The sequence below is a fragment of the Branchiostoma floridae genome, chromosome 14 (genome assembly GCF_000003815.2).
Source record: "Branchiostoma floridae strain S238N-H82 chromosome 14, Bfl_VNyyK, whole genome shotgun sequence".
NCBI lineage: Eukaryota > Metazoa > Chordata > Leptocardii > Amphioxiformes > Branchiostomatidae > Branchiostoma > Branchiostoma floridae.
The window spans coordinates 19,952,987-19,964,355 of NC_049992.1; the positions used below are offsets into that span (position 1 = coordinate 19,952,987).

General features: G+C 37.8%; 1 protein-coding gene across 1 annotated transcript; it reads left to right on the forward strand.

The window, feature by feature from the left end:
• Positions 1 to 4,268: 4,268 nt before the first annotated feature.
• Positions 4,269 to 8,978, forward strand: LOC118430227 (1-acyl-sn-glycerol-3-phosphate acyltransferase delta-like). Its single transcript, XM_035840936.1, has 7 exons — positions 4,269 to 4,446; positions 5,936 to 6,105; positions 6,641 to 6,802; positions 7,090 to 7,243; positions 8,208 to 8,313; positions 8,467 to 8,542; positions 8,970 to 8,978. Exons 1-7 carry the CDS (start codon positions 4,269 to 4,271, stop codon positions 8,976 to 8,978), a joined length of 855 nt encoding a protein of 284 aa, XP_035696829.1.
• The last annotated feature ends 2,391 nt before the right edge of the window (positions 8,979 to 11,369 follow it).

The following is an 11,369-nucleotide window of genomic DNA, read 5'->3' on the forward strand; positions in this document are numbered from 1 at the left end:
CACATTCTGTCCATATATTATTTTTTAATTAATTAGAAACATTTTCACTTTCATTAGCATAGGTAATTAGTGCGTATTATCATAATTCATGCATAATGTCGAAAAACTGTGTTTTACACTAAAATACTAAATGTCTTTGAAAATATTCGGTGTTTACTCATCTAAGCAACTATAACTTCTTGCTGTAATAGCAATGATGAGGAATGTCTTTTATTTTATTAAAATTTCTTGATATTTATGTAATTAATTATTCACAATTGGCTGGGGTCATTTTTGACCCCACCGAACAAGACACAAACTTTCAATTATAGCTTATACAATAATGGGCAAAACTCGGTGAAAATTTGGTAGATGCTGTAAGACATGTATACAAACAAATTCATGGAAGTAATTTTTTCTCTGATGAAAAATGTTGCTCTGGCAGATTAAAATATACGCCTGGGGTCAAAAATGACCCCATACGGTCAGATGAGGGTTAATCAGTTATGATATTTTTCGAAAGGTTATGTAATTTAGTTCCTCATTTGCATTTTTGTTATCTGTTGGTATCTGTTAAGAGATAAAAAAAATTGCATGTGTTACGTATACTAGAGCCCATTTATCTTAAACAATTGGATTATACAATATTAAAAAACATAATTTTAATTAATGTAGTTTTTTGACAATATTTTGAAAAAAATAGCAGATCTAAAGTCGATATCGTCTATCTTTCGTATCATAATAACTCAATATAGTTCAACTGACATATATAATGCGTGGCACCTAATGAAATTTGCCACTAGACATGTTTAACGGATAGTTTAGCAGAAACTGGGCTGCTGACAGTTTAGTAAACAAAGTTCGTCCTTGCCATATTTGCACTCTGTTATTGTCTATCTTATGGATCTAACGTACTGTACATTGATTTCATTACATAGCTCCGTGTATTTTAACGATATGATGCTTAATTCTAATCACGGAGCTTTTTAGTTTGAGTTGGACATGTCAGTAAATTTGGTTGTCCCAGCACAAACTAGTTCCGGAGATATACGACGTCAAGGTTGACTTATAGCACACAACCCCCACCCCACACACCCTACCATTAAATAAGACGACGTGTGCTAGGACTACGAAACTTGGTGAATTTTCCTTTAAATTAGTCAGGAACTAATGTTAGCATAAAATTATTTTTTCGTGATGACATGATATTACCAAATTAGTGGGAAAGATAACAAAAATACGTAACGTGACGCCACGTAATGGTAGCAATGTAAAGTGCGTTAAGAATGTACAGTGCGATAAGAATGTACGGTTCGTACTTAAGTTCCACAAGATGAAAAATAACATAATGTGCATTTGGCAAGAACGAACTTTGTTTGCTAAATAATCACTAGCCTGGAATTGATTCTATCTGCTAAGCTATGGCACGGAACATGGCTAGTGGCAAAGTTCATTTTTGTGTCAGGCATTACGTTACTGGAGTAATATAATAGAAAACTAGAAAGGCCGACATTTGCTTCAGAGCAAATACAGCATATTTCAGCCATACACGTTCCCATGCAAAAATTGAACTGTTCCAAATCCCCCCTGCGCGAAAATGGAACATTCTAACAGTGACTTCTCGAAATGAACGGCTAGTAAGGCCGACATTCACTTATGAGCAAATGCACCATTTTCACCCCACCCCTCTGCAACAATGCTCTTCCACAATCACACATATGGAAAAAAAATAAACATTCCAAAATGGAGATTTCTGTGGTCTGGTAAGTTTTTTTTCGATTGAAGAATATGAGGAACAAATTTATGGCCAAACAAGAAACTGACTGGGCGGAGGTAAAGATGGAAATGGTTGTTTAACACGCACATGCAGACTCACTCACACACACACACACACACACACACACACACACGCGCGCGCGCGCGCGCACACACACATACACACACACACACAAACGCGCGCGCGTAAGAACGCAAACACACAGACATACACACACACACGCAAGCGATAGCATAGTACTAACACACAGACGCACATGCATATACATACGCACGCAAACACACACAAACACGTCTTGCAATCTTACTTCGATAACTGTTCTTACATAGCCACGAATAAGCATGGATTCTTAAGACATATTACATCCCAATCTCTCCTTACAGAGATGAGCACTTGTTAGGATCCGAAAAAAATGTTGAGTGCTTTCCGAGCGGGATTTATCGGTTATTGTTCAATGTCCTCTTGTCGACGCTTGGCCTTTATTGGTCAATCTATGCAGTTGGGAAATGTCATCTTTTCGTCACGGACCCGTGAGAAAAATCCGTTTATCTAGCCCTCCAGCTTGTCAAACATGCATAGCACGCAGACGCGACCACACGACACAATCTGTACAATGCAGTGCGCCTGAGCATGTGACAGCACTGACTGAAGACGTCTGGAAATCAAAATCGAAGGTAAGAATAACTATATATATATATATATATATATATATATATATATATGTTGTAGAGGCCATTTAGTGTAGCTATCAATGTCAAAGTCTAAGTTCCTTCCCGCCCCTGATGGCGCATAGGGCGGCGCCCATCTCCGTTTCAGTAGCCCTTGGGCCACACAACGCAATCACTACAGCAGGGGGCTAGTCCACTGGTAGTGTCGTGTGTTCAACTTCCATACTCTTTCCCGAATGCTGAGTGCTAAGCAGAGAAAGAAGCATGTGCCATTTTTAAAGTCTTTGGTATGACTCGGCCGGGGATCAAACTCGCGACCTACCGAATGCAAGGCGAACACTCTACCCACTAGGCCATTGCACCAGTGTAGCTATACTGCTGATAAATAAAGATTTGGAAGGCGATTATAGCTTACATTATAATCGATTGCGATGGTACATTTATTACTAATCTCATCTTTGAAGACTTTTAATTGTTAAACATACGTGTAACATGGAATAACGTCTCTGTGTCACTATTCATAACTATGACTGGATGAAAAAAATGTCATAGTTCCACATTTCAAACTCAAAAGGCTTTCATAACCTTAGAAAATACGTTCTGGACTTTTTTTTTCTTAAAAGATATTCTGACTTCAGTACAAGTGCCTAGAATGCCATTGTTTTCAGGCATGCCCGCGGCAAACTATTTAACAAATGAGCACAAGAAACTATGTGCTCTGCGTCACTCATTTAAATATACATTACGAGATTGTTGATAAACAAGATATTAGATCCTTCCGTTATCTCCGATCACCCCAGAATGGTTAGCACTGCTTAAACCGTAGCTACTGTTGTTGTACGTGCGGTCACTGACCTTGTGTCGCGACGCCGCTCCAGCCGGGATTGGGGAGAATTCACTCATCTTACCTCGATCGTAATCTGTCAGCTCTCGTGTAACCACTGGAATTCTTTTACGCTTGATATCCGGCAACATACGTTTAACAAGAAAGCCAAGAATGTTTGTTTTACAAGTGAATAGTGCACAAGTTATACAATGGCTGAGATACTTAATTGATATACATAGCAAAAACTATACAAATGGTAAGTATTAGAAATTGTCCAAATTACACATGTCTCCTTGTTAATTCACAAAAGACGACAACTCTAAAAACTGCACTAAAAACGAACCATTCATTAGGCCTGTGCAGCGGCTAAGTACAGTGGGGCAGCTTTAAAAGCGCCGCATAACGTCAATATGGGATTCCGAGTTTCCGAGTTTTCATGTAAGATTTAATAAATAAGAGATAAGTAGAACGACATAAAACGAATTAAAGACAAACAAATGTCAACCCCTAACCACAACATACCGGACTCCGTGTTTCCCACATTTACATTGCTTTCTCGAGCATAGACTATAATACAACAGAACGGATATTGAATTCTTCTTTCACGTCACATCTGTAAAAATTTTCATCTTCTACCAATTTTCGTTTTTGATATGGTTATGTGGATAGCTTTCTACCGAAGCAAGGGAAGACGACAACTGCCGTCCCGAAAGACTAAATGCGCATGCATTACCGTAAAAAACAGCTATTACACATGTTATTTTAAATATAACATTATTTGATTTTTCAAAGACTTTAACTCCTTTAACTTAGTTAACTAACCCCCTTGCATTGGATAACTACATTAGGTAACCGTGATGTACTCTATAACTAATCTACATTCAGAAAGTATACAAAAGTTTTGTCATTTTATGCCGAGAATGCTATATATTTGAATTTAATAGAGTGAAGACTTTCCCATGTTTTATACACTAGATTCAATATTGATCTGTTGTGTCATACACTGACAGTAGTCACCATGGGCCTGGCCTCATCGCTCACCAATGTGGTGGCTTACATCTTCATGACGTACGTGATTCTGGTGACCGCTGTCATCAGTAACGTGTTCCAGATCGTGGCTTACCTGCTGATGCGGCCGTTCTCGCTAACGGTGTACAGAAATGTGGTCTCGTTCTGCCAATACCTCATCTTGAGCCGTGAGTCGATTTCCCAAGACTTAGCATCCAATTTATGAATTGTGATTGTTTATATGAAAGTAAGACTAAGGTAAATAGTACCTCAACAACTGTAATTGTCAGTACAAATATATTTACATGTGAGATGACTACACAATCGTGAGGCGGTAAAATTCATGAGGAAAAGCTATGCATCCATTGCGCTTTTGATAGTAATTCCATATAATTATATCTAAAACATTATTTGATATCGTCAATGTATTTCATGGCATAAATTGTGTAAACCTTAGAAATAATAAGCAATAATAGAATGGGATATTGTAAATAATGCTTTTAGAAAAACTGTCACTCTCCGCCGGTGACATTTGAACCTATCCTTTATTATCTTCCCTAAGGGTTGTAAATCATTTACTTGACATGAATAGATTCATGTAATGTCTACAGATCTTAAAACAACTGTGATAAAACTTAGAGTTATAGTACTTGGTCATTGAAAGCATATTAATAAGTTGTTTCATGATTTAGTTATGTAAAATATGTGCCTACACTGCCAAAAATGATTTTTGCTTCTTTTGCTTACACAATGGACAATATGAAGAAAGATATTTTTACGAGAAGAAAATATAGAATAAAATTCAAGCAAAACAAGAAAGTAAAAAAACAACTTAATTCTCACACGAATAACAATTTTCTTATTCTTCTTTGGTGAAGAATATTTTTGTGAAAGATTTTAACACCTAAGAATTTTCTGGAACTTAAGCAAAATCTTTTTTTTTTCTGATTTCATGAAAACAATCTAGAAATGCTTGTTTTTTATGACAAGAAAAGAAATACAAGAATTTTTGCTCTTAAAGTAAGAAATGTAGTTTTAGTTTAAGTAATAGTAATCTCAAAAATGATCAAAAAAATTCAAGCAAAAGTTTGCTTGCTCCATTGACAAGCACATTTTTTCTAAGATTTCTTGGAGAAAGAATAATTTTTTTCCTGAAAGATACGTTTTCTGTCTGGAAGAAAAAAAAAAAAAAACACGAAAAAAAATTTTTTGGTTGTGTATTACATGGGTGCAATCATAATGAACAGGCACAAAATAAAAAAAATTACTTACTCTTTGTTGGGCATATTTGATCTTTAAAACAATCTCAAACCGCCTCTAGACAAAATTTTTCTGACATTCGCAAAACAAATGCAGTCTCGCATCACGAAATGCACATCTCGCCAGGAATGTGCACTTCCGACTATCTTACTTTGCCTGATGATTTTCTGAGCTCATGATTTACTAAAATTCGTCAATCTAACGTTTGAAAGGCTGACTTAGTCTCGTGTTCTCTCGCGAAACAGAGATTAGGTCATTGTCCGTGATCAAGATGTAATGTTAGATATTGAAAACTTGGAGGTATGTACTTTGCCTTTAAAACGGTCACTGTTGGAAGAAAAATTGGTAGTAACAGTATACATACGTGACTGATGATCCTGTTCAACGCCTTCATCTATATTTTTTCCTGTTCCGCAGAATTGTCTTTCAGGTTCGACTGGTGGGGGCAGTCAGAAATAACATTTTACATCAGTGACGCGGACCGGCCGTTCTTTGGGAAGGAGACCGCCGTCATTGTGATGAACCACAGGAACTCAGCTGAGCATCTGTTTTGCTTTGCCATAGCAGAGAGGCTTGGGCTACTACGGGTGAGTCATTTTGAACATTTACTCATGTGTCAATACTTGTGAATCTGAAATCACATACTAGCTGATACAGAAGGGAGTGCACATACACTATACTTATTAAACTTTTTAACCACATAAAGACGGAGGGGGGTGGGGGATGGGTTAAAACCCGGGTTTCTAAAATGAAAATTTCAACAATGGGATTTTCATATTTTCTTCTTAAACTACACTTGCTTTCATATATCTTTATTCTCTAGCATATCTTAATGTGACCTTTATAATTAGATATTCATAATTTTTGCTAATGTGATGACGTAATTGTCATTATTATATAACTTCATTGCACAACTTCATTGCACATTCTCAACATAGTTTGTGTACGCCTGTTGTTATCAACTTATATAATTCATGCAAATGCGGACCTTTTTGCATGATTAATGACAAACCCGTTTAATACGGCAGTTGTAAACGTTATAATTTTTGGCATATGCATGGGGTCGTGAAACTCTATTATTTTATTTGTTTCGATGATGTCTTTTTACCAAACTTCTTGCAGACATTCAAAGCTTTTTGTGCAGACTACATAAAGTACATACCTACAGCTGGCTGGAGCTTGTTCTTTAACGAGTGCATCTTCCTGAAGCGGAGTTACGAAAAGGACAGAGGACTCATCGTCAAGCAGCTGGAGGAGCTGCAAACCTATCCTGGTATCTTCTGGGTAGGTTTGGGCTTGTTATGGACATACGGAGCACTCGTGTTAAAACAATCCAACGATGATACATTAAGAAAGAGATGACTATCACTTCGATCGTTGATATGTAGAGTGATGGATACTTGAATATAAGAAGCTATTATTGGTCTGTAAGTTTATGAAGGTTGGATATTCATGTAAAACAATATTCAAATGCAATTCAATGTCTAAAACTGGATAAAAACGGAGATTTTTTTTCATTTTTTTTCAATGTGGTATGTTTTTTTTATTTTACATTTTGTTTGATCCCACAGCTCCTGTTCTACTGTGAGGGTACCCGGTTTACGGCAGAGAGGTACCAGACGTCCATGGAGGTGGCCAGAAGCAAGGGCCTGCCTGAGCTGAAACATCACCTTCTGCCTCGCACCAAGGGTTTCACGCTGTGTGCTCGAGTCGGCAGGAAATACAGTATGTTTTATGTATTTATGTACTTCAGCCTGTTGTATCAATTACCTAGTCTCCGGACCGTAGTATCATTGATAACTGCGTTAGTTCACATCCATTATTAGGGCCCAGTCATAATTTTGCACATACTAGCCCTAATTGCTTCCTTATAGATGCACAGGATTGTATGGATAAACCAAATTGTAACTAGCCAAAACTAGAAATAAGTTGGGACTTACCTCAATTTGCAGCTACTGGCATTTAAAACCCTCACTGCAGCACAATTGAGGTAAGTCCCAACTTATTTGTAGTTTTGGCTAGTTACATTTTGGTTTATCTGTTGAGAACCGATGGTAAGGCTATTGAGGAATTGTAAATAACTGGCCGCACACTGGACGTTTTGAAAACTACATGGTTTAATGTCTTTCCTCCATGATTCTAGCTCCAGACTAGAGCATGGACTCCAACTCATGGAATGAGGTCACAGCCTCACAGGACCAAACTATTTCCAAAATAGGGGGGTTTCAGTACTTAATTATAGGTTTCTGTGGGTTCATAACATTATCCATACAATCCTGTGCATCTATAAGGAAGCAATTAGGGCTAGTATAGATACCATGTATCGGTCCAATATATGACTTAAAGTGATGGCGATTTTTTTCAGCTGAGATACTAATAACATGTTTAGGTCATATATACCCCACTAGCTAGTTGGGACAGGTTTTATAGTTTCCTTTTTTTAAAATTATTTTCATTTTATTCATTCGTTTCCCTTCACAACTGGAATGGGAGGGGAAATCGGACATCTATCTATACCCCCTGCAGACGAGACTGCAAGGGCTTTTTGTCCATTGGCAAATAGTCTGGATGGGATGGGAAATTTTGGTAATGGCAGACCAAAGTGTCATTTGTATCACATTGCAGTTAGAAAATTCGATCTTATTCAAAGAATCTGTGGGAGTTAATAATTTTCATTCCTTTACTTCAGTTCAGGCTTTCTATGATTTAGAGTATCATTTTGACAATGGCAGACCGGAACCGACAATGATGGATTTGCTCAAGGGAAAGGCGCATCACGTGCATGTCTACTTCCGGTCAGTTCTCTGCACACGTCTTTTGTTTTTGTGTGACACCCTGATTATATGGTAATTTGTTAAGGTTATTTATATTTTTAAGGCGCAAATTATTCCATTTTACAATTTGTCTTATTGACTAATGTAATCTATGATCTGCTCTTCTATGTACAGGAGGATACCTATGGAAGAGATACCGGAAGATGAAGAGGCTTGTGCCAAGTACTGCCACGAGTTGTATAGGATAAAGGTTAGTATGTTCAGCTGCCTCGGCTTTCGCACGTCTGAAGGAATGAATAAATCAATAATAAATGGAGGTACTGCTGGTTTCAATTTGTGTGTGTGTGTGTGTGTGTTGTGTGTGTGTTGTGTGTGTTGTGTTTGTGTGTGTGTGTCTGTCTGTCTGCCTGCCTGCCTGTCTATGGTTCAGATGCCGGTCTATGGTTTCAGCATAACGTTAGAGCTTGGTGTCCGGAAATTTGGTATCTGGATAGATGTTAGAAAGACGATAGTAAAAGTCATGGCAACATTAACCAAAACAATCTGGAAGCACAGGCAAACGACAGGCAGTGAAAAACTTTACAGCGACAATATATTGGTAACCCTATACATTATGCAACAAAACTCAACTCGATGGGTTCCTCTTAAGAACTGTGCACTCTGTCTGTGTCCTATAGGTACTATGAGTACTTTGAGCGACACGGGAGGTTCCCAGAGAAGACGTATGAGATACCTCGCAGGCCACACCCGCTCCTTGTGTTCATCTCCATGTCTGTCCTGCTCGCTCTTCCCCCCGATGAAGTGTGTGTTGGATGTGATCCTGGCCGGTTCAATGTACATGATTGCTGGAGTCGTCCTGGGCGGACTTCTCGGTACGGTTTTGGGGTGTAACAAGTCTTCGTTTGAGGCATAATATTTTGCCTTTGTAGATAACCTTTCTTAGAGTCAAGGGCTATGTAAGGAAATGTTTATTTTTTCCTACTATGACGGGGGAGAGTAGAAGTGCCTGCGCCAACTTTAATGTCGTATACCTGCGAATTGACTTGTACTAGGACAATCAAACTTAGTGACTTTTCTTCAGTCTTTGTTAGCAACAATTAAAAAATTAGCAAGTTTATTAAAAAAATTAGCAAGTTTATAGTTTTTCGTGTTGCCATGGCAACTGGTTTCTGAAAAGTATGTTATGCAAAATTCTCCAATTTTGGTTCAACAATGAGATTTTAAGGTTTTCTTGCTTAACCGAAATTGGTTCAATATATATCTAATCGGCAATATATTTTAATGTAACATTTATAATTAGATACTCATACTTTATGCTGATATGATGACGTCAGTGTTCCAAATACAAAATGGTAAAGTATATCATGATGAAAAGTATAATTAGGTTCTTTTCACTCGAACTCCATCTCTGCACACTCGTGTAAATGTCTTTGGTCCGTCCTCATGAAATTTTGGGTTTATATTGTCGAAAGGATGTATCCTAAGACTTTTAAGCCTGATGATCCAACGTCTTGATGATGACGTCTTGCTATTGACAACAGAACCCCCCCCCCCCCATTTCCATTGCTGGCAAAAGCAAGCGATTGTTGTAATCTTAGATGGCTGGTTTATATCGTTATCAACAATTCGTCAGAAGAAATGTGCTTCAGTTCTACCATCGAATGTCACAAAGTAACATATGTTCTATTTGTGTCTGACGGTTTCAGGGCTGCTGACGATGTGGTGGTAAGTGGAGGTATTATTACCAGGTGTCCTGGGATTCCAGGTACAGACACATCGTCATCAGTGACAAGAAAAAGCAGCAGCATGCAATGATGAACACCCTTGATGGGGCTTAACACTGCAGCTAACTGGACTAAAGTTACTCAAGAATCGCCGACGAGCGGACCTATGTCTGAAGTTTGCTGACAAACTCAGCCCTGAACTCCTCCCACCCACAGCAGGGGAACTCCACGGCAGAAACACAAGGAACTCTAAGAAGCTCAAAATTGTAAAAAGCAGAACGAATCGATAAAAAAATTCCGCAATGTCATATCTAGTCCGCCTCCTTAACAACAGATAATCACGGTGTGCATAGTCGATTTTTGATCATGTTCCATGCATTTAAGATCAATTGTCGTTTCTACATAACGTTTGTCTTAAAGTTAAGTTAATTTTTGCTGTATTGACTATAATTTTAAACGTACATTTTAAAGCGTACTTTCTTAGATGATTTAAAATGTATAATAAGTTGTAATGTTTTCTTTTGCCACGCCTGTACCGTATACGTAATTATACCTCTGGCTGAGAAGTATCACGTTTTTATAAACCTTTCATTCATTCATTGGTAAACACAATTCGCCCGGAAGTAGTCATAGCGTTCAACAATAATCTAGTGTTCACAGATTTCAATTTCGGTCTCATCTGGAGGAGACGATTAGCCTTATTCTGTACTCTCTGTAGAAGATTTAGCTCCTCTCTGTTGTGCTAGACTACGCTGGGCTACAGTAGTAAATGTGAGACAATACAAGATATTCAACCACCTTGTTTAACAATGTCTGGTCCATGAGTTTTGCACATCTTTTAACCATTCCGAAAGACCAGGCCATTTTGTTTGAGGTAGATTTTGTTTGAGAGTTCTGAGTGAGACATTCATCAATGGTTGTACCAATAAGTTTTTCTTCCGTAACTTGTTCTATGTTCTTGTCGTCCAAAGGCAAGTTAAGTTTTGGCCTTTTCGACATTTTTGGTTAACTTCCGAGAACTATGCATTTTGTTTTGATATGTTCAGAAAAAAGCTGATTTGTTCTTACTCAGCTTGATATTGTTGGTGTTTGATATTGTTGGTGAGTCAAATTTTGATGTTGAAAACTGCATTTCAACTTTATTCAGAATGTCTTCTACTAAGACAGATTCAAGCCAAGAGTAAAGATCTTTTCACCAGTCCAAGAGAGGTATCATACTGGCATATAGCTTATGCAAAGTGTTACAAACGGCTTGTGATTAATGTGATTTTGGCAAGTTTGGTTCTTGCTGAAATATAGCTTTATATATAAACTCGGCATGTGTGCGTGTGTCAATGATTCAATCTATCCATT